Source organism: Phalacrocorax aristotelis, chromosome 11 (genome assembly GCF_949628215.1).
Source record: "Phalacrocorax aristotelis chromosome 11, bGulAri2.1, whole genome shotgun sequence".
In the NCBI taxonomy this organism is placed as follows: Eukaryota; Metazoa; Chordata; class Aves; order Suliformes; family Phalacrocoracidae; genus Phalacrocorax; species Phalacrocorax aristotelis.
The window spans coordinates 22,794,795-22,818,338 of record NC_134286.1 but is presented as its reverse complement, the minus strand read 5'-3'; the positions used below and the strand labels follow the sequence as shown (position 1 = coordinate 22,818,338).

General features: G+C 49.6%; 1 protein-coding gene across 4 annotated transcripts in view; it reads left to right on the top strand.

Annotated features, from left to right (window-relative positions):
- The window catches only part of ARHGEF9 (Cdc42 guanine nucleotide exchange factor 9), a 225,170-nt gene that overhangs the window by 7,850 nt on the left and 193,776 nt on the right, over positions 1 to 23,544 (top strand). For all 4 annotated transcript variants that reach the window (XM_075106280.1, XM_075106281.1, XM_075106283.1 and 1 more), the window contains exon 2: positions 20,359 to 22,892. In XM_075106280.1, coding sequence (XP_074962381.1) covers positions 20,427 to 22,892 — 2,466 coding nt within the window. In that variant the 5' untranslated portion in view covers positions 20,359 to 20,426. The remainder of the gene's footprint in view (positions 1 to 20,358; positions 22,893 to 23,544) is intronic.

The following is a 23,544-nucleotide window of genomic DNA, read 5'->3' as shown; positions in this document are numbered from 1 at the left end:
GTGGTGTCCTGTAAGTGTGTTGACACCACGCCGAGTGCGGCTCCGTGGGGTGAGCAATGCTGGCAGGCTGAGTGCGGCCGGGGAGGATGCCCAGGAGCCCACCCCAGCCCAGGCGATGCAGTCCACAGCCATGGGGGATGATGGCTGCATGTGTTTCCCAGTGAGATTTTATACAACAGCGACCAGTGAGTTTACTTTATATGGTGTAAGTCCTGCCAAAACAATTTCTTCCTGTTATTGCTCCTCCAGTCTTAGCGGAGCGATAAGAGCCTTTTGCAGGGAGCTGGTTTCTCCCAGGGGCTGTCCTCTCCAAGCCGGCAGCTTTGAGCAGCAACTCCCAGGGCGACTTTCCACTGTCCTTTAGCTAAATTTAAAAGTTATGTTTAGGTAAATGATAAAAGGAACATCTGAGTTCCTTTCTCTCAGCCTGTGCAGGGTCTCTCTGCCACCAAATGGATTGGGTTCATTTTATGCTGTGGTTCCCATGAATTATCTCTTCAGTTGCAAAGGAGATGGTTCCGGGATGGCAAAGACCTTGGCCTTGAAGACAGGTGGTGTGTTAAGATATATTGAAGTGGAAGCTGAGACAATGTGGGGCTTTGCTTGGACCCAGACTGGAGCTGGGAGAGCGCCGCAAGGCTCATCACTCCCCCAGCTCGGACCTGGTGGCTCCAGCTGACGTTTCGTGTTGCCACACCATTTTATTCCCTGGCGCTGAGTGGGATGTAGCGGTGCCGTGCTCTCAGGGCTGCTGCACGCTGCGGTGATGGTGGTAGGTTTTTCTTCTGACCAGAGGGCTACACGGATACCTTGTGCTCCCCAGGAAGTAAAGTACCTTCCTTTTCCCACCTAATTCTGGCAGAATTAGGAAAATGGCATGGAGTTTCAATAGCTGGAAAGCTCTACAGGCTGGGGGAGCGATTTGCATGGAAAGCTTTCTCAGCTTCATAGCAAGGAAACACCCTTGCTACAGAAATGCTGCTGTATGTGGGTTTCCACTCGTGCAAAGGAAGGTTTTTAAGGCCAAGCCTTAAAAATTCTAATGGGAATGAAGATGGATCTTAAAACCCCTTCTGTTTGGTTTTTAATCCCTTTTGAGTGAATGAACTGAAGCTAAAGCAGAGCCACAAGAAGGTTTGCTGGGTTCCAGCGTGGCCCGTGGCAGGCGGTGTGGGAGCAGCTGCAATTGCTTATAAAGGAATCGTTTCAGGCTTCCCGATTACAAACACAGCGCCAGAGCTGGAAGGGCTCTCGCCACCACTTAATAATTTGACTGAATCGAATAGGCTCCGCTCCCGTTCCTAAGTGTGGGCTGCTGAGAGGAAGGAAAAACAGGAAAAAAGTCAGTTAGTTGCTAGGGTGAGGCGATGCCTTTCTGAATAAGGGTGGCAGGGCAGTCCCGTGGCACCGCAGGTCGTCACCTCACCTATGGAGAGCAAGCTTTGGGGTGGATTTGTGCCTGGAATGGTGTCTCTGGTGCGGTTACCCCGCAACGTGGCTGCAAGGAGAGCAAAAAGGCGGTGCTGCAAACCGCCCCGCGTTTGGGGCTTGCGTCAGAAGCGCTTGGCTGCAGAGCAGCTTTGTTGTCGAATTACAGCACATGAAGACGATGTTACCAGCCTCCTGCTCTTCCCATCGCCTCGTCAGCCCAGCCGCAACTTCTGCGAGGGATGCTTCATGCCCAGCGGTGCTCAGGTCATGCGGAGCGCTTCCCGCTGCCAGCAGCAAAGGCAGCTCGCTGGGGAGGCGAGAGGGAAGGGGCTAGGCTACCCAGCGGGACCTTCTGCCCGGGTCTAATGCTGTGAACTGCGTAAAGTAAGTTGGTGCTTGCAAACAGGGATCCTGCAGAGGGGAGCTGCTGGAGCAATGGCCAAATCTTTGCTTCTCACTCTTCAGCGGTTGATGTTTTCTCACTCTGGGGTCCTACAGCAGTGCCTGTCGTAACCCCAAGGGCAGGCATTGCCTTTCCAGCCCCTCTCTGGTCTATAATTGGTCCCTGCGACTTCTTGCCGTAGAAAGTTAAAGCCAAGCATTTTAATAAACTTTTATGAAGATAATGAGTTGTGTTAGAAGTATTTGTATAAAAGGGAAGCATAAATGCATTTCAGGGCATAAGCCAACCTGTGTTTGACACAGCTAGAAGCAGTTTTCTCCAAGGCACAGGTTATTCCATAATTGCTCATTAATGAAGTTCTTGCCTCCTTCCTCTGAAGCGTTTGCTCTTGTCCAGAGCATAGGAGGAAACAGTGGGTCATATGGAAGCCCTGCGCGATCCAGGCTGGTGTGTTTGTACTCCTTAACACTCCTCTGATTGTAATCAGTGGGTTTTGCACCCATAAAGATAGGGCAACGCTACGTAAACTGTCTATAATAAATATAGGGAGTCTATTCATATGGTTTCGGGCTTGAACTTTCTGAGTGATAATTACTCTATAACCTTTCCAGGTACTTTGCTTTGATTCCTGGAAAGCTTCACTTTTATTTACAGCCAGAGTTGAAAAAACAAAGTTGTTGTTCTGGGGGAAGAGCTTTAGCGCAGGATGCTGCGGGACAGCTCCACGGGTCTGTGCCATGCTAGAGCCAGGGGACACGGACCCCACTGCTGGGCAGTCCTTGGGGCACTGCAGAGAACAGCAAAAACATTGCCTGTCTTCCTTCAAACAGACCCACAAAAGGAGGTGCAACTTTTGCTGGGAGGAAATTCACTGTCCTAAGTCACTGATTTAGGTATAAAGTTGTCTTTGGAGACGAGGTCTGCATTTCCCCAGTTCTTTACATACCTGCTGCCTGAGGATAAATACAACGCAAGAATTAATATTGAGAACCCTAACTTGAGGTCAGTTGAGGCACTTAATTGCATGTTTGAGCGTGTAAGTGGGAAACGTGATTTTTGTCATGCTAAAGGTGCAGCTCTCCTCCGTGGCAGTTGGGACAGGGCTGTGCAGGGGCTGTTAGGGGTGTCTGCGAGAAGGACGGGCTGTGAGCATTTCCTGAGTGGGCAGGAGGGTCTCTAGAGAAGTAGCAGCGTGGGACAAATTAATCTGCAAAGAGTCCAGCCAAGTACCCTTCGGAGCCCTGTGTTAATCTGCTGTATCTTTCTGCTGGTGGTACCAAGATGGGGTTCAGCCGCCCGCGGCTTAACTTGTGATTTCTAGCTATTAGGGTGGGGGGAGACTACGTTTTGAGCTGGATAAACGACAGCCAGATTCGGCCTGGAGGCTATGGAGCCACATTGCTGTAGCGACGGGTCAGAACTTCATACTCAGCGTATAACTCGGCTTCCAAATTAGTTGCTTAATTCATTTATCTCTCCCTTTGCCCCTTCACTGCTATTGCATCCAACTGCCACTGAGGCCGGGGAAGCGGGGAGGCAGAGGAGGTGCGGCTTGGGAGGAAAGTTCAGCACAATCTTCTTTCAGGGTTGAAAACAAACTGAGCATGGGCGTGTGCCTTTGACGTGAGGATCAAAAAGATTGGGTTTAATTAGGTACATGGGCGCTTCCCTTGCTGCCTCATTCCTGACTTCCCTGGACCTGTTTCCGTCACCTGCGCGGGGCCGCGGGGCAGAGCGGTTGCTGCCCGACATGCGTTTCTGTATCGCTGCCCTCAGCCGACGCTGTCAGGACCGAAGCATCCTCCCGCCCGTGTGCTGGGGGGTAGCTTTTTGCAAGCCTCCCCGGTTGCCGCGTCTTTCAGGGACATTATTTTTGCCACGCTGACTGCGTCGGGTTTCTCGATTTTCTTGCTGTGAGTAGTTGTGAAATGGCAGCTGTTCTGCTAATGCCGGCGATGGCTTCCCTGCCGTCTGCTGGGATCCTCGCTCTCGTTTGCGCGCTGCTATGGGGAGGAGGGAGCATGTCATTAAAGGCAGACAAGGAAAAACCCACGGGCGATTGCAGTCAATGGAAGAACCCTCTGGCTTCTGTGGGAATTGAGTTTTGCGCGGGTTTTATGCTAGACAAGCCCATATCCTTAAACACTTTTTCTTAAGCACTTCTTTTGTCTCCTCTGAAGGAAGAAGGGGTCACTTTTTCCATGCCACTGACGTGAACGGTGAATCACAACTGTTGTGGGAAAGCGCTGTTGCTGGGATCGGTAACCTGTCAAAATATTTGCCATCTTCATCCCGATGTCCTCAGGCGTTTTGCAGCCCGTGCGCCAAATGGTTTGGTATGACCACAGTTCAGAGTGCTCTTTTGATGCTTCTCAAGTGGGATGGACAGGAAGGATTGACTGCTTAAAGAATTTTTATTTCAAGGGAGTGATATAGCCTATGTATGGGAGAGCCCGTTCGTTTTACTACAGGAAGGAAACGCGTCAGCGTGTAGCAAAGATCCAGCATACGGCCTGTAAGCCAAGGTGGTTTTGCCTCGGTTCTGAGTGCTAGCTCTAGCCAAATAAAAGACAGAATGCTGGAATAACATCCGGAAAACTCAGCAGATTTTGCAAACCCTGGCAGTGCCGGTGAGCTGGAGCCAGGGCAGGCCCTGCCCTGCCTGTACGGGCAGGTCGAGCGCCAGCGTGGGAGTTTCTGCAGCTCTTGCACCAGATGAGCAGGGTTTGAACCTAATCACGGAGGAAACACGAGCTAGTGCGCCTCGACTCCTGGCGGGCTGGTCCGGTGCCTCCAACAGGGCGCATGTCCTCGCAGAAACGCATATCCTTGTCGTTCCCAAGGTGTGCTATTGCGTTTGCAGTCTGATGCCCGGCTTGCCTGTGGCCTGCTGCTGTGAAGGTCCAGAGCCTTCCGGAGCTGTGGCAAGGGTATCGCCACTGCTCGGTGTTAGCTAAATATTGTAACCTATAAAGAATTTAGGTTGGTGTGACATGAGCTGGCAAAGCAGCGTGTCGTTTTTTTTGCACGATAGCAATGTTTGGATATTCATGCTCTGCAATTTCTTTCAAAAAAGTGATGTTGCCTGCATGTGTTCCCAAACCCCTTGTGCTTCTAAAGCACAGGCGAAGGTGTAAGTGCACTGGGCTCATCCTTGGAGAAGGGGAGATGCACCTTCAGAGGGGACGTGATGGGCACTTTCAGGGTGACTGGTCCTGTCCTTTCCTGCCTATGGTTTTTGTTTAGTCCCTTGCCACTGTGGCAATAAATTCACTTGCTGTTGAAAAGGAGTTATTGGAGAGACTTAACAGGATATAGAAAAGGGTGAAATAAAAAGATGCCTAATGCCTGGAACAAATTCCCCAGCTCCTTGTAAAAAAGATTCAGGCTTTGTTCCATAAATGGTGAAAAGGGAGCCTTTAGCTGCCTCTGCTCAGCTGGGCTTTTAACCCTAAAAAAGGGATGATAGTATCCTCGTGGAGGGCAGCGTGGGAAGGCAGAGGAGACCCGACCGTGTGGCCACCTGTGTGTGCACAGCCCCATCCCGGCGGCCGGGGTGCATGGCGGGGGCACAGCCGGAAGATGAAAAAGCTCATCGGTAATGATGCTAATTGAATCCGATGTTGCTTCCCTATGTTCAGAGCTGGCTGCGGCCACCGTCGCCCGGCGGAGTGTGACTGGCTGGAGCGGGGCCCCGGTGCGTGAGGAATGTGAGCTGACAGCTCCTTTTGCAGGGAAAAGCCACGCTGGTGAGACCATGCAGCGGTCCAGACAGGGGATGTGCTCGTGGTGCCTGCTTAAAAGCTGCTTGTTTGGTTTAGTGTCCATATCGGGTTGGCAGGGCAGGCTTGCATGGACAAACTAAGGTTTTGAAATCTTGGGTTATAAGATGTGCGTGTGGGGACCAGCTCTAGCCGAGCCGGACTGCACGAATGCAGGAGAAGACCTACAGCAATGGCAGCAGTGCCACCAAAACCGGCTGCAGACAGCACCTACCCACCGATAATTCCTGCAAAGCAACCGCTGTGTGCGCCAGCCTGCGGTCACAGCCAGCGTGTGGTGGCGCTGGGTGCAAATAAGGGTTATTTTATGTTGTTGCTGTTGAGGGGGGAAGGCAGGAGAAAGGTCTCTGCATGGCTAGGAGGCACCTTGTGACTTTTGGGCGTGACTGGATTTGATGATATGCCTGCCTTGTGAGGGAGAAATAAGGCGCAGGTGGGTGTCAGACCCCTAAAGCCTCCGTGCCTGTCTGGGGTGAAAAGCCCCAGCCAGCCAGCAGCCTGGGCACCCAGCAGTCATGGTGCTTCTCTAGAACAAAAGATTAGGTTTTTTCCCACGTGCCTAAAAGCAATTTTGTGCAAGGCCACCTGCCTCCCCAAGTCGGATATCCCGGCCCGCGGCAGTGGCCGAATGCCCAGCAGGTGTCATTGGCCTGTTTGGAACATCAAACCTCCAAATACCCAGAAATTGGGTTGATTTTACTCCAAAGCAGTGCAGAAGACTTCTAAAGCAATTGTTCACCGTTGAAGGCAAAGACACTTGTACACCTGATACGCTCGGCTCCAATCTGAGAGCTGCCACCAATTTCGGAGCACGGTAAGGCTATACCTCGCCTTTTAGTGAAAAGGCTTCGCTTGATGGATTAGGTTTTCTACAACGTGGTGCTTGGGGAATTGAGAGCAAACCAGCCACCAACCGTTCAGTCCTGTGCTGTTGTGTTTGAAGGAGGTGTTGGTCGTTGCGGTTTGCTATAAAGCAAGGCTGTGCGGCAGGATTATTCCCATCAGCCCGTGTTTGAGAGGTGGGAGCAGCCCTCCAGCCTGCGTCCGTTGCCTTTGCCTTTCCCTCCTTTGACACCGCGATGCGTTTGGCCTGATTTGATGGAGAAACCTGAAGGAAGTGATGGTTCCTGTTCAAACTGCTATAAGGAAAAAGGGCCTGGGAGAAAGAAGTACAGGGGAAATCCTACCCATGTAGCTGGCTAAAAAGAATAGGTCACTTAATATCTGTCTGGAGATGGAAATAGGGCCTAGAGGGAGGCAGGTAACTTGTGTGTGAGATGCCCTTTGACATAGCCAGGGCAGCGTAAGGGAGTTGCTGAGTAATGTGCTGAAATAATTCTTGGAAATGTTTGAGCAGAACTGGTTTTGCTGCATGTGCTCCCAGTTTTTGCATGTGAATTTGGGGCCGTCGTTGGACTTGGCTCTTTGTTTCTCACCCTGAGCCGAATGCGCCGAACATACATTAACACAGAAACACGGATCGCAAGGTCTGTAACTATGGCGATGTATCTACAAATGTGACCCTCCGCACCTAATTTCGGTATTGGCATCGGTGAGCTGCTTTGTAAGATGGCACTTATTTTTTCTAGTAGTAATTCCATGTCAAAGAGGAAATATAAATAAACTCCCCAAACAAAAGAAGCAAGGAAAAAATAATTCTTTCAAACATTTGAGCAGGAACAATAGGGTAGGATATGCACCCTCTGGGGAGAGCTAATGGCTGAAACCGATAGGAGCACAGTGCATGCCTTACTCGGCTTTGTAACTCGCGCAAAACCTTTGCTAAACCAAAGATTATTTATAGCAGACGTTATGGCAGAAGCATGTGTGACCTGTAGGCTCCCTGCTAGGGGAAGAGCTTTCCTGTACTGTCTCTGGGATACAATAGACAATTATTTAGACACTATCTTTGTCTCAAGATATAAACAATTAGATGCTGGCTACTGGTTTCTGTTCTGACGTTCAGGCTACGGGCAGCCACGCTTTGTTACTTCAGGGTTTTTAGAGAAGGAAAGGATTTTTAAGGGGTTGATAGTGGAGAAATGTCATAGCTGTGAATTTCCCGTGGCACCTCTACTAAATTGACTAATTGGGAATGCAGAGTAATGTCACAAGCACCATGAAGCCGTTGCCTTCCAGCATCCTCACGGAAGATGGCAGCCAGTGGCTCGCTGTTGTTCAGCTGACGTTAATGGGGCGTGTGTGGGTGTAGATCCCCGAATCTGCCTGAACTGTTGCGTTTCGGCTCATCGCTGTGGTATTAGAGTACCTACATCTGCAACTGGATAGTAATTAAATGTTCTTATATATAATTAACTTTTAACAGACTACTGAAGAGCTTAATCTACATGTAACGGCAGATATTTCTATATTATAATGACAACAGTCAATGCCGAATACCTGCAAAGATCGGGGAAACAGCTGTTTTTCTGGAATATGACTACTTTTTCAGGCTCCCTCATTTTATTGGCAGTCCCTGTGCATCCCGGGTGTCAATAGCAAAAGTGTCCTTTTGGATCTATTCAGCGCTCACCTTAGTTTTATTTTCTGTATAGCAAAAGAATTTAGAATTGCAAAAAAGGGCTTATGAAAATGTGAAGGAGTGTGCAAGGGATAATGCCACCACAAACACAATGCGGGTTAAATGGCAAAGGGCGTATTCTCATCTGCAATTCATGGGTCAGCTGTGCGAGTCTGGAGAAGCGTTTAGCAACAGGTATAATGCCGAAGCCTTCTGGGCTCTGTGCAGAGCCTTGCTCTGAAATGCAGCTTCATTAGGAACTAATCTGTTACATCTTCATCTTTTGATTCCAGTTAACACGGGCTTCTATAATGTGTTTTCTTCTCGAGTTCCTCCTGCTCAGCTTCGCGCGAGGAGTTAGATGATGGCTCTCTCCCATTTTCTGTGCAGGCACTGCAGATATAAAGCCATTGCTGGCTTGGCTTTTTAGGGCTCAGCGTGATGCAGAGCCAAGTGCTGGTACCCCGATAAGCTGCCTGGCACTTCTCTGCACCGTCACACCATTTCATCAGGCCCACCAGGCCCCGAGCGTGGAGCGGCTCGCGTTTGTGGTGAGCTGGTTCCTCCCCAGCAGCGCCAGCGCAAGTCCAGTTTACGTGACAGATGCAGCTGAGCAACTCTGTCTCTCCCTTGGCCACCAGCAAAATGAGTGCCCTGCTCTAATTTCATTGTGTTTGGCCATCGCACAAACTCTAAAGCTCCCTGAAATGGGAAGGAAGTAATGTTTAAATTATACATGAGTGAACTGATTTACTCAAACCAAAGGTTTGAGTTCCGTCCTTATGAACACAGAGGTGGAGCTATCTGTCTGTGCATCCGTCCGTCTGCATGGTGAATATTGATATTAACAGAAACACAAACGCAGTTCCAGTACTGTCAAAGCTTTGGCTTAAACCAGTGAAAACCGTGCAGGGCAGATGCGAGCTGCCACAGGGAAAGCAACGTGTTTGCCTGGTGTTAACTTGTCTGGTAGCTGCCCTCCGCGATGGAGTGAGACCGTTGCTGCAGATTCCCCGCCGAAAACCTAGTGTTTCTGTAAGGTCCGTCCGCTCCCGACTGGAAAGGGATTCAAACTGCTCTCCTGTCTGCCTCCTGCTCCTAATGAGGGGGTTTAACTTCCTGTGTAACGTATTTTGCAGAGCATGTAAAATGCTGGTTAAATTCTATGGTTGCTTCCTATGGGCACTTGCTCAGCGCTCCTCGGGGAGCCCAGCGCCGGAAAGCCGTAACTGCGCTTGCTAATGGCCTGGAGATCCCTTTTGCAGATGTTTCACTCAGGTTTCTTCTCCATGCTCCTTCCACCTCTGTATAAAAAAATTAATATGCAAGCTGCAGTACTGCCATGCCTGGCCTAAGCTCAGCAGCAAACCGTTCTTGTCCCGTAAACACAAGATGCTGAATTTTTGTAGGGGCTGCAGCAATTCGTGGTGGGAGGCTGTGAGCTGGGGATCTGCTGGGCGGGCAGGGGCTCGAGCGTGGCTGGCTCCTGCCGGCATCATCTGGGAGTGCTGTGAAAGCATGGATGTGGCTTCGCAGTTGGTCTGGAGCAGCACCGAGAGAGGCTGAAACGTCTGCGGAGACATAAACAGAAAGGGGGAGAAGTCACGATTCTCTCCCTATTTATTTGACCTAAATACACTGAAGTAACTGTACCCTCATGAAAGAGATAATTTCCTGACTCTGGAGAGCTTAACATCTGTTTCCTCCCATTTTTTTCGGTGGTAGAACATGGTAACGGAAGAACTGGCGGGGTTTTCTTTCCTCTTTTTCTTTTGTATAGCAAGAGGCGCTGCATGCTTGGGCTAAATACTCTCTCCGAGAGCAGACAGGTTTCTCTCAAGGGTTATATGATCATTTGTTCTCTATTTTCTCTCCTTCCTGCCTCCCCCCGCCCCTCCTGGAGAGGAGCGGATACACCGAAGCCCAGGCAGGACTTCCTTAGCTCAGCCATGCCTTCTGGCAGGCTGCGCCGCGTGCCCTCTCCCCATCACCCCCCTTTGCCGAAAAACAATGGCCAAAGGCTCCTTCTTGTTTGTTGTTTTGTATCCCGCAGAGGAAGAGCCGAGTGGAAGATCGTGTCCCCGGGGGCCCTCAGTGCATTCCAGCTCTGGCTGCCGCCTCGCAAGTCTGCCGGTGCCTCTGCTGGGCTGTCCCCAGGCCTTTAACACAAATCAGCAGCCCTGTGCGATGCTGGGGGTGGCCCAATGGGTTTTGAAGCAGATTTAGTGCTGCTGAAAGGTGAGAGAGGGGGATGGAGAGCCTCGGAGCGGTGTCTCGAGTCATTGCTCCACAGCAAGAGCAGATCCTGTCCTTTGAGCATCCAGCACAGCACAAGCAGTTGTGGTGCCAAGAGATGCTGGGCTTTTGTACTGACTATTTCTGACATGGCTTGAATCTCCTTGTGTGCTGCTGGTATCTCCTTTGCAGTTGGGGTGTAGCGAGCCTCGGACCCTCTATACCCCTGGCTGCAACACCCTTGAGATTGACCTTGGCTCTCTCCAGGTGCTTTCTGCCAGAGGCTCTGCAGTGCAGAGCACATTTCTCACATGTGACCCTGCCCGGACTGGCCTGAGGGCTACTGCACCACCAGTTTCCTCTTTGATCTCTTCAAAGGCTTGTTGCTCCTTACGACCCTAGTCAAAATAGTTCTTCTTTCGGGTCACTTGATAGAGGGGATTTACAAGTTGACTATAACCTGGATTATGCATTCTGTAGGGCCTCTCTGCCCTCGAGAGTGTCAACAGCCCCTCCCAATTTTGTGTCATTGGCAAACTTCATTAGTATTCCTTCCAGTCCTGCATCCAAGTCATTTATGAAGACACTAAAGAGTACCAGCCCTAAGATGGATCCCTGTGGAACCCCACTAGTGACTGGCCGCCAGCCCCATGTAACCCCGTTTACTGTGACCCTTTGAGCCCAACCCATCAGCCCATTGCTCACCCGCTGCATTACGTGTTTATCCAGCTGTGGGCTGGACGTTTTATCCGGGAGGAGGCTGAGGGAGACAGCATCTAAAGCTTTACTGAAATCCCGAAAGATCACACTGACTGGCTTCCCTTGGTCAGCTGGGTGGGTGACCCTGTCAGAGAAGGAAATTAACTTTGTCAGCCAGGACTTTCCCCCCGTGAGCCCGTGCTGGCTGGGACCGATGACTGCACTGTCTTTCAGGTGTTTTTCAATAACTCCCAGAATAATCTTCTCCATAATATTGCCAGGCACAAAAGTGAGACTGACAGGCCTGTAGTTACCGGGGTCGTCCCTGTTGCCCTCCTTGAAGACTGGGACAACGTTTGCCAGCTTCCAGTCAAGTGGGACCTCTCCAGATTCCTGAGAGCTTTGAAAAATCATTGAGAGAGGTCTCGCTCTGACATCAGCCAGCTCTTTAAGTACCCTCAGATGAATCCCAATACGCCGCATCGACTTATAGGGATCCACAGCTGGAGCAGCAGGTCCTGCACAAGCTCAGGGCTGATTTGGGAGTTTGTCATTCCCACAGTCATGGTTCTCTAGCCCAGGGCTCTGGGGGCCCCTGAGCCCACCATCGGTGTTGAAGGCCGAGGTGAAGAAAGCATTAGACATCTCTGCCTTGTCTATGTCCCTGTTTGTGAGGTGACCGTTCTCATCAAGTAACGGGCCAATGTTATTTCTGGCTTGCCTTTTGCCATTAATGTATTTTAAAAAGCCCTTTTTATTGTCCCTCACAGTACTGGTCAGCTTCAACTCTAATTGAGCTTTGGCTGCATGTGTTTCCTCCCTGCAGTGGCGAACAGCATCCCCATAGTCCTCCCATGTAGCCTGACCTTTCTTCCACTGGCCATATACTTTCTTTTTCCTCCTTATTTCTAGAAAATGATCCCTGGTCAGCCAAGCTGGCCTTTGCCTCGCCTGCTTGACTTTCTGTGCTTTGGAATCGCCTGCTCCTGTGCTCTTAGGAAGTGGTACTTAAAAAGTGATCAGCACTGATGGACCCCAGCACCTTCAAAAGCTTTTTCCCAGGGGACTTTACTAAGCAGTTCCCTGAGCAACCTGAAGTCTGTTCTCCTCATACCCAGAGCTGAGGTCTTGCTGGCAGTTTTCCTCCTGTCACCATAGATTTTAAACTTGACTACTTCGTGGTCACTGTGGCCCCTGATCCTCACTTCACCCATGAGGCCCTCTCTGTTAATAAGCAACAAGTTGAGGAAGGCGCCTTTCCTGGTGGGTTCCCTTAGTACCTGTACCAAGAAGTTGTCGTCCAGATGGTTCAGGGTCCTTCTGGACCTGTTTGTCCCAGCTGTGTGGTATTCCCAGTTGACATCTGGCAAGTTGAAGTCCCCCATAAGGACGAGAGCTGATGAGTTAGATGCGTCCCTTAGTTCCTTAAAGAACAACTCATTGACGACATCCTCCTGGCTGGGTGGCCTATGGTAGACTCCCATGACAGCATCTGCTTTGTTTGTCTGTCCCTTAATCCTTACCCAGAGGCTCTCAACTGTGCCATCGCCAAGTGCAAGCTCTGTGCGTTCCAGCTCCCCCGCTACATATAATGCCACCCCCCTGCCTCGCCTGCCCTGCCTATCCCTCCTGAAGGGCCTGTGACCATCCATCATGGCACACCAGTCACAGGACTCACCCTGCCGGGTTTCACTTACGGCAGTGATGTCATACCTCTGGGGCTGGGCCAAGGCTTCCAGTTCCCCTTGCTTGTTCCTCCTGCTGCATGCATTTGTGTGAAAACACTCCAAGTGCGGCTCATTGAGCCCATCGCCGCGTGTAGCAGCCTGAAGAGTCTCACTAGCAAGCAGCTCCTTTGGTGTGTCTACCTGTTGCCCATGGCTGACTAGCTTGGTATTGCCCTCTTCCCCCTTCCAATCTAGTTGAAAGCCCTGTCAATCAGCGCTGCTAGCTTGTGAGCAAAAACCCTTTTCCCCTTCTGAGAAAGCTGCATCCCATCGGATGTCAGCAGACCTGGTGTTGAACAGACCATCTCGTGATCGAAAAAGCTGAAGCTCTGCTGATGACACCAGCCTCGGAGCCACGTGCTGATCAGCTGGACCTGCCTGTTCCATTCAATATTCTTCCCTGCTACTGAGAGGATCAAGGAAAATACTACCTGAGCACCTGATCCTTCAACCATCCGCCCCAAGGCTCTGAAATCCCTTTTGATAGCCTTTGGACTTCTCCTTGCTACCTCTTCTCTGCCGACATGGAGAACCAATAGTGGGTAATAGTCTGCGGAGCTCACCAGACTAGGGAGTTTCCTAGTGATATCTCTTACCCTGACCCCAGCAAGGCAGCAGAGTTCCCTGTGGACATATTGGACCCTCCGTTCCCCTCAGAAGGGGGTCACCTATGACAACGATCCTTCTTTTTTAATTAACGAGAGTGGTCTTCATGCAGGGGGTGGATTCCCTACATGACGACTCCGTTTCCGGAAGGACCTCTGTCCACAAAATCAGTTGTCTGCCCTCCAAGTTCATGGAAAAAAAGACCTGCCCAGGAGTAGAGGAGGGGGTAGGTGCCATTTTTTCCTCTCTTCACAAAGTGTGTCTCAGGAGAAAAGGGGGTAATTGCAGATTTTCTCTATGAGATGGTTCTCTGAGTACTGGGACAGCAGCAAGGTAGGACCCAAACACTAGATCAGGCTCAAGACCAGTGCTTTTATCATAGCTCTCCCAGGCAAAGCAAAACGAAGTAATAGACAGCACAGCAAACAGCAAAAAGTGAAAACAGTCGTTAATTCTTGGAGTTTATTGTGCAGCGAAAAAGGAATCAAGCACTGGAACGTGTGAGGAAATGCATGTGTCAGCTCCCAAAGTAAATACACCAGGGTCACGATCCACAGCGGCCAATCAAATAACTGAACAAGTACAAGCCAGAAGTTTAATCTAGCACACACCGATCACATCTCTTATTATCTTGAACCCCTCGAGTCCCACAGTAGCTGCCAAAAAGGTTGTGGGTTAACCCTGGTAGGCTGCTAAGTACCACAAGGCTGCATGCTCACTGTCCTGCCCCTGCCAGCCCCCAGTGGGATGGGGGAAGAGGAAAGGAAGAACAAAAGCAAGAAAACTTGTGGGTTGGGATAAAAATTGTTTAATAAGGAAAGGAGAAGTGGAAGAAGAGGGAAAGAAAACAAAATGAGCAATGTAAAGGCAATTCCTCACCACCTCCCACGGGTAGACTGGTGCCCGACCAATTCCCGAGCAAAAGATGGCTAGCCTCTCTAAACCCCCTCTTTTCCCTTTTTATTGCTAAGTGTGTTACATGGCATGGAATATCTCTTTGGTCCGTTCAGGGCATTTGCCTGGTGGAGCCCCCTCCCAACCTGTTGCGCCCACCGCAGCCTGTTCACTGAGAAGCAGAGAAGGCTTTGACACTGTGCGAGCACTGTTCAGCAATAGCTGAAACGTTAGTGTGTTATCAGACAAATGGAAAACACAGCACCATACAAGCTGCTGTGAAGAAAATTAACTCCGTCCCAGCCAGACCCGGTACACTGGGAAGGAGGTAGTTCTGCCCACCCAAGCCCTTTCCTCCTGCCATGCGCCTTGTGTGTTCCTGTGGTTCTTTGGGTGAAAAACAAAGTCAACGTATCTTCTGTTTGGTTGTTTCCCCATCTAGCTCTGCTCACACCCGTAAATGCTGTCTTGGGGCGAGGGTCGGCGAGCAAACCTCCAGCTGCGGTGGCAGGAGCGGCTGGTGGCAGCGGGGAGCTGTGCTGGGTTGGGACGCGGCGTCTCCCCGTCCTCGCTGCCTGCCTGGGTGGAGGCTGGAGCCCTCCCATGTCAGCCTGCTCTGCTAAACGAAATTGCGTCCTGCTCAGAGGACTGATGCCGAGGCAATGCAACACAAACTTGGATTTACAGTTGTGTGCCGGGTCTGAGTGTGGGTGAAATTAATCCTCTGCAAAGATGTTTCCCAAAACATCGGCTGTGTGCCCTTATATTTTCCTCTGAGGGGTTGTGGTTTAATTGAGTTTTAATGCTTTTGTGGCTGAGAGAGTCCTTCCAAAATATTAAAGCCTGAAACCCCATTGTAGGTCCCCTTTCCTGACAAAGGTCCCGACTGTCCAGCATTTTTCGTATTTTTTTTGCTAGGTATGGGGCAGCTTTACAGCACTAAATATTTAAAGAAACCCCATTTCTGCTAGTTGACCAAAACCTGCAGTGATCTGAAGTAGAGGTCAGGAATTGTGTGCTGCCAGCCTTACAAACAGCCTGAACTGTGCGGTGTTAAAAGTTTCTTTCCATCATTGGGATCACTTGAGAAAACTCAGCTCAGCCTGGATCAGACCTTGCTAACTGATGCTTCCTCGCTAGCTGGTCTTGCTGCCCTGTTGCTTTTGGTAGGCATGTGGACATCCTTATTTTGCTATGGTTGTGGCTAGCTCCTGTAAATTTACTAAGCGCCAACACAGAAGAACAGGATTGCCCGGGAAAAGCATCAGTCCCTGAATGGTGCCTGGTGACAGCCCTGATTGCTTGGGCCTGATTCAGTGTCCTTTAAGTCTATGAGAACTGTTAACTTCAGTGGGTGTTACCTGGGCCTGCAGTGTTATTTCTGCTCTGGTATCCGTCTGCTAAATCGCACTTAAAAGGAGCAAAATTGCTATTACTCCCACCTGTGTCCTGCAAGAAAAGCCTTGTTGCCAAGGAAGTGTTATGCAATCGTGAATGATACACAATGTACCTAGTTCTTTCTTAAAGATTTGGATAATGCAAAAAAAATGGAAAGAATTTGGAGGGGGAATCATGGACATAGATACAGATGTTTGTGTAACACACCTGGTGCCATTTGCTTGGGATTTTGTGCAATTCTAACTGATTTATTAATCTCAGGGACCTGGAAAAGGAAGGTGAATTTTCAGAATGAAGGGCTACTGCATGCGTGGCAAGAACACCACCAGGGTCTTGTGCAGAGGCCAGGGCAGGGACCCACGTAGCTGCTGTAAGTTGGAGCAGTTTTCAGCGTGTGATCTAGAGCTGTGGTTTTATGAAACCATTTTCCTCGCCAGGCGAAGTGTTGTGTGTTATGTAGACCAAACACACCAGCCACAGCCACCTGGCTGAGCCACCCTCTTTGGGCTCGAGGTAGTTCAGAGGGTAGTGGAAGAGGTGTAAGGTAATAGCAGTACCTCCTGTTTTCTGTGGTTAAAGTCGCATACACAGAGATGGTAGTCGCAGCTTAGCTGCTAGGCGGCAACTTGCTACGACTTGACATCTGCAGCTGCGCCTGCGGCCCAAGGACGGGAAAAATAAAAAGGCAGTTGACTAACTGTTGTAGTTTTCTGACCAATAGGTGTTCTCAAAACTACATTCAAAGCAGTTCTTCAAAACCTCCTTCTCCTGCACCCCAGAAAGATGAGTAATGGTTCATCAGATACTCTCTTCTCCATACTCAAATTATATTTTATTATTATGGGCTTTAATGCCCCTGAGCCTGTGTGGTTTGGTTGATAAGGCCACCTTTTCTGTGTTTGGCATAGGTTTCCCGCAAGCGTTCTGCTGTTGTGTGCTTGCACAGTGGCACACTCTAACTTTGGTGGCTGTATGGGTTGACGGAATGTAGCAGATTTTAGCATCTGGTTGGGGAAGACCGAGCAAAGCTGGCTGAAATTTGTTCAAAAGCAGAGAATTTGCCTCAGTGCTGGAAGGCTTTGCTCTGGGTGAGGCAATGCCAGTCCTCGGGCTGGATCTGGTTCAGGTGACAGGGCCGGGATCGCGAGTGCTAGCAAAGCTGCGCTGCTGTGAGTTGGCTCCTGCCAAGGTTAGCCAGAGGTTTCAGTGTGTGCAGTCCTGCAGGTTTAATTGGTGTGAATTAGACAACAACAAGGTGTTTTTCTCATACTGAGTATTTGCTAGCAGCCGGTCAAAAGGCCCTCTGAGCACCACACCTGTGTCTTGCTATTCCATTTATCCCTCGGGGAGAGCTCTGTCAAAGCAATGATGATGGTTGCAAGGATTAGGAGAGGTTCAGGTGAGGCTGGGGCGGAAGGGAAGGTGAGAGGAGCCACCGAGCGCTGGTCCCCTGTCTGCTTAGAGTGCTCAGGTCTGGCTTGTGCCGGTGGCTCTAATTTACATCTGGGTTAAAGCTGCTTTTTAAAAAAATAAATATATACTTTTTTTTTTTAATTTCAAAGCCACCCTTGCGCCCTGTGTTTCTGGGTTGTGTTGCTGGTCTGGGGAGGGCCGTGCAGGATCCTTTACAGCCTCTCTTTTGCTCAACACATGAGAAACAGGCTGTCTCCTCTGTGCTAGCATCCCTCCAAAGACTTTGCAGACATGCCTGTTGCCTTTGAATCTTCTTTCCTCATGCAACATCCACCCAGCCAAAAACAATAAAAACATAAAACTGGAAAGAGAAAACAAAAAAAAAATGGAGACCTTTTGTGATTTTTGCCTTTTGCTGCCAGTTGGCTGCACAACTTGAAACTACTCAAATGCTCTTTTTTTTTTTCCACTCCTTCAAATCCATTCAAATGTGTTACTCTTTAAATTGCAGCAGGGATGCCTGTGAATAACTTGCAGATCCAGAGCGACAGCCCAGGGAATGAGGCTCTGGTCGCCTCCTCAAGCACCAGATGGAGGAACAGTCCCACTAAACCCTTGGGTTTTTGGGAACAAAAGCTTTCTGTGGTCTCTGTAGGGACCCAGGGCAACACAGCTCCTGCGTGAATTTGTGCTACAGGGTTTAAGTGGTGGCAGGCAGTGCCAAGGCCCCAAAACAGGCCTTTGCCTGGGGAAGGAGGTTCTTATTTAAGATTTCTGTCGTGGTTAGGACGAAAGGCAGCGGGCTGAGTAAATAGATGGCCAAAGCAGAGCAAGGCAGCGTTGCATGGAAGATAATTGCTCTATGGTTAGGCTGTGTAATGGTATGGGGGGTATTTGGTGAGGTGTTGGTACCGGGGGCTGTGGGGGCTGCTGTGAGGAAAGGCAGGCCAAGGTGGTCACGGCGGCGAGCCTGGCAATATTCCACAAGCACTTGGACAAGGCCCTCAGAGACGTGGTGTGAATGTTGGGGTCGCCCTGCGCAGGGACGGCAGTTGGACTCGGTGGTCATTGCCAGCTCAGGACTTTCTATGATTCTATGCCCGGCACTGCCGGTTCCACAGTGGCAGCACCACAGCCTGGAGCAGAGCCCGTCAACGGCACTGGCAGCGCCTCTCTGGAAGGGCAAAAACACCAGAGAGGAGTGAGATGGGATTAAAAAATGTGAGATACAGCGCTGTGAACCCCAAGGACAGTGAAGGTGGAGGGGAGGAGGTGCTGGAGCAGGGGGGTGTTCCCTGACAGGAATCGTGGCCTGTGGAGGCTCCACACGGGAGCAGGTTCTCCTCACAGGAATCATGGCCTCAAAGCATGAGGAGGAGAGAGCGGCAGAGAGGAGCCGTTATGTCCTGACCATACCTCTCCCAATTCCCCATCCTCCTGCACCCCTCGGAGGGAGGCAGAGCCATCAGGAGTGAAGGAGGGAAGTTGAGCCATGGGAAGAAGGGGGTGGGTGGGGGTAAGGTATTGTATTAGTTTTAGCTTTGTTTCTCATTATCCAAATCAATCTGAATTGGCAATAAATCAAATTAATTTTCCCCAAGTTGACTTCTTTCACCTGTGACAGTAATTGATAAGGGATCCCCATATCTTTATATCAACCCATGAGCTTTTTCATCTTTTTTTTTCCCCCTGTCCTGTTTGGGGAGGGGGAGTGATAGCACGGTGGGGTGGACAGCTGGCAGCTGGCCACGGTCAGCCCACCACGGTAGCAAACAGTCGTTTTTGCTACCCTAAGTACCGTTGGTGCCAAAAATGTTTGGCACAACCCCTGTCATGGCTGTAGCGAAAGCCAGATGACTGTTATTCATAGAAAAGCAGGATAGTAGTTGTTTCTGTTAAGGTTTTCAACCCCACTTGGCTGTGCTCTTGTTCCTTGGTGCCTCTGCCATCCGTGGAGGTCTTGCAGGTTATCGCTTATTGAAGACAGACATGGTGGTAAGGTAGAAACAGAGGCTTATTTGACTGAATGCAGGGGTGAGCCTTTCCTTGTCCATGAGGTGACCAGGGCAACAGCCGCTGCATGAATAACCTTCGTTTTAATAGAAACAGTGAGTGTAATGGGGCTTTTGTAGATACGGGGACTGTTCATAGAATAGTAAGAGTAAAATGGACAAGAGCGGGAGTGAGCTTCACGCCTTTGTGTCAGAGCGCGGCAGTGTGCCTGCCTGCTCTCCCTCTGCTTGGGGGAAAATGGAGAGCTTTTCCGTTGTCAAACCCGTGTCTCTGGGGCTGCACCCCTGCTTGTTCTTACTCTTGCTTCCTTCTTCCTCCTGAGAGTAGGATTAGGAATTGAGGGAATTTAACCCTGTTTAGTCCCTGGCATGTACTTCTGCATCTCGCAAAGGTAGACGACAAACCCAGAACCACCTTTTGAAGCTGTAGCAGCGAGACAGGGTGGAGGTATACCAGTGGAAGCTTTAGGATCTGTATGAGCAGTAGTTCAAATGTATCCCCACAAAAGGTTTGGAGTGGACTCCATTGCTGTTGCGTATGAGATATTTGTAGTTTTAATCCCATTCCTGTAGGGTGGAAGTCACTTGAGGGGAACACGTGTGTTTTGTGTAGTGTTGAGTGGTGGCCAAGCAGCTTTCATTTAGCGGTCCCGTTCCAGCCAGGGATTCCCTCGCTGGTGCCATAGCTATAGTAGGAAAAACCTGGCTGGGATATTCCCTGAGTTTTCTGATGTGGTAGTGTTTCAGAATCGCATTGGTTCCAGGAAAAAGCTCATCCTGACTTTTCTTTGAGTGCCTCCTGAATGAGAGACTGAACTCATCGGGAGTGCGTTGCTGGTTCCTGGCAGATGGGGCTGGTGAAGATGACAGCGGCATGCACAGGGATGCCTTACTGTCATTTCCTCTTTTCCTCTCTGCCATGTACTCTGACGTATTTAAAGTCCTAGTGATTTGCAAAATGGAGATGTGATTTATGGTATTCTGTGTATACTTTGTGGTAACTTTATTAATGCAGGAAGCTTATTTGGGGTCATTTAATTCTTTGGTCATTTAAATCAGATTTAAGTTGCTTTAAAATGTATATGGTTTGGGAGCAAAATTTCAGCCTCACTAAAATCAGTGGCAAAACCACCACTGCTACTGGGATAAGATTTGACCTGTGATGTTTTAACAAATGTGTCTTCTAAAAAAAAATTTTCTGCTCCTAATTGCATTCCTTTGTTCTTTTTTCCTTAAGTCTTGTGAAGAAAACAATCTGAAGAGAATGCATCTGTGACCCCTGATACCAGCTTGCAAGCCAGGGCGATGGAAGTAATAGAGGGCCACCGGCATACTGGTCCCGTGATAGCACCAAATGGATATGCAAACAGGATTTTCCAAGCAAACATGGAGGAAGGGAGTACTGATGCGTTGGAGGTCTGTGGTGCTGAGCAGTACACCTCCAGTGATGCAATGCTGAGTGAACGGGAGGAAGCACCCAGGTATAAGAAGACAACCAAGGGCAACCGGATCTGGAATTTTGTTAGACGAAGGAAAGGACTCTCTACAAATAAAGGAAGACCCCAGTCCATGATCCTACTGGGAGTTACCTCTGAGGTCTCAGAATTAAAAAAACCATCCTTCATGGACAGGGTAAGGCCGTTAAAAAAGGGAAGAACCTCCAGGATGCCTAAGAATGTGGATTTGAGAGCATCCAGAGTCCAGGTTGCTTGTGACCCTGAGGAGGACCATCATGCCAGCGGGCAAAGAGCTGTCTACAGGGTTAAGAAACTGGGTGACAGTCGGAGGCCCTCCCGCCACTCGTATGCAGGGTACATTGATGATTTGGATTCTTCCTTTGAAGACATAGATCTGAATATCAGCATTCCTGAAACTGATGCCAATGAAAGTAAATGTCTCAGGGATATCAGTGTCAGATTACACAGTGAAGATAATGATAGTAACTGCCATAAAATACCAGTGAGAAAGAGTGAGTCTTTGAATAAAAGTCCTGCAGTTACAGAAGGGGACAGTCAAAAGAGGTGTCCTGTGCTCCCACAGGAGGGCAGAAGAGGAAGAAGCTCTGACGTCTGGAGCTATCTAAAAGGAATTTCATTAACTAGCAAAGATAATTCAAAGCTTCCAGATCAAAGGGCTGAAACCAATTTCCAGAACTTAGAAAATATAACTGATCATTCTACTTCTTGTTTTGACTTTGATACGAGATGTGAGGAGAATCTCAGCCAGCGGAAAAAATCAAACAGCGCAACCAAAGCCACTCACTTTGGAGGTGTTGTGAGGTTCTTCACCAGTGTGGCAGAGGCAGCTCGGAGGCTGCGAGGCTCCTCGAGGGCATTTTCACCTGATGAGAAAAGGCCTCAGCGGAGTTTCCGAGGCTGGAGACAGGACAATACCTCCCACAAAGAGGGCTTGGTTATTGAGAACGAGAGTGCAACAGGCTTCTGCGCGGTGGGAGCGTGTCTGCAGTCCCCAGATTCAGGCACGTGGGACAATCTGAGCTTTGAGAGTTTGGTGGGGAAGGAGCCCATGCAGCACTGCAAAACCATAGAAGTATTGCAAGACATTGGCTCTTCTGCCCCAGGCAACGAGAATGATAGATTTAATGAAACATCACTTTCTCCCCTTGGGCCAGAACTATCCGTCTCCCGCCTGCCAGAGCTTGCAGATGGCTCTTTCACTGAGCTAAATACTAAAGACTCCGCTGAGGATCTGGTTGACCTTCCACAGACAACTCCGACTAAACAGATTCAGGATTCGGGCAGTACTCCAGAGAACGCACTGGTCATGGGCAAGGACCTGCCACGTTCTCAAGGTCTTCCTGTGAATAATCTGGATACTACGGACCTGGACCGTTCCTTAGCTGCTGATGGGGATTCCTGTGCAGTGACTGAGGCTCTGATCCACCTTCCACAGACATTGTTGACTAAACTTGATACCGAGGAGGTGGCTTGTGCTCCGGTGGTTGCTAAAGACATGGATGCATCTCCAGCAGTGGCTCAGGAGCTTCCAAAGACAGAACTGGATATGCAGGACTTGAGAAATCCTCAGTTGCCTTTGCAAGACTTGTCTGGAGGTGAGCTGGGGATTCGGGACTTGGGCAGTACTCCAGAGGGGACACAGGTCATGGGCAGGGACCTGCCATGTTCTCAAGATCTTCCTGTGGATAACCTAGATGCTGCAGACCTGGGCTGTTCTCCAGCTGCTGATGGAGACTTTTGTGCAGTGACTGAGGCTCTGATACACCTTCCACAGATGACCCTGACTAAAGTTGATACTGAGGAGGTGGCTTGTGCTCCAGTGGTTGCTGAAGACATGGATCCATCTCCAGCAGTGGCTCAGGAGCTTCCAAAGACAGAACTGGATATGCAGGACTTGAGAAATCCTGAGCTGTCTTTGCAAGACTTGTCTGGAGGTGAGCTGGGGATTCGGGACTTGGGCAGTACTCCAGAGAGGACACAGGTCGTGGGCATGGACCTGCCATGTTCTCAAGACCTTCTCGTGAATAATGCGGATGCTGCAGACCCGGGCTGTTCTCCAGCTGCCGATGTTGACTTTTCTGTAGTGACTTTTTTAAAATGTGCAACAGTTAAAGGACAGGTTGTAGTGCAGACTGATTGCTGCATTAAAAAGCGCGGAGCAACTTCATTTGTAGAACAAAACTCTGTAGAGGTAACTGAGGAAGCGGAACAGTTTAACTGTAACGACGAGTGTCGTCCGTTCCAAGTGCACGTCTCTAGAATCGTCTCCTCTGGACGGCTCAAAAATGGAAAGGTATGAGTAGCTTTTACTGTAATGTTTTCAATAAGACCATACTGTTATACATCTTATGAAGACGGTTTGCACTTGAAGGCATTTTTATATATTTCTCACTGGGATTTTCACTTAAGTAGACCGTCATATGAACGATGGCAGTAGACACAACTTTTGTGTCAGTCCAAGAGGAGGCACCTAACTGGCATATCCCTAAGCTGTTAGTGCAGACCTCCAGAGCTGCTCTCCTACCACCCTTTGGCCATTTGTTTGTATCGGCACCTCTAGAAGAGGGCTGTAGCAGAAGCTTATGTATTTCTAGACACTACCTTTAAATTTTTTCCTCTCTGCATTTAGTTAATTTGAAGTAGAAGCTTGTAAGAAGAGTGCTTTTGACAAATTTAGAATTTTGAAGTGTGCTGTGGACAAGTGATGTTCAGCAATTGCGCTATGACCCTTGTGTTCTCTTACCTAAAAAAGTAGTAGGGGTGGGGGTCATTGGTTTTTATTAGGTGATGCCGGTTACAACAGAGCATCTGGAACACCAGGCAGAGCCCCAGCACGCTGTGCAAGACCAGGAAAAAGAAGAAACAAGGCCCATGTCTTGTAGAGCTCATCGAATCATTTCTCTGGCAGATCTAAATGAGCTCTCTCCCTGCTCCAAACCTGTCAG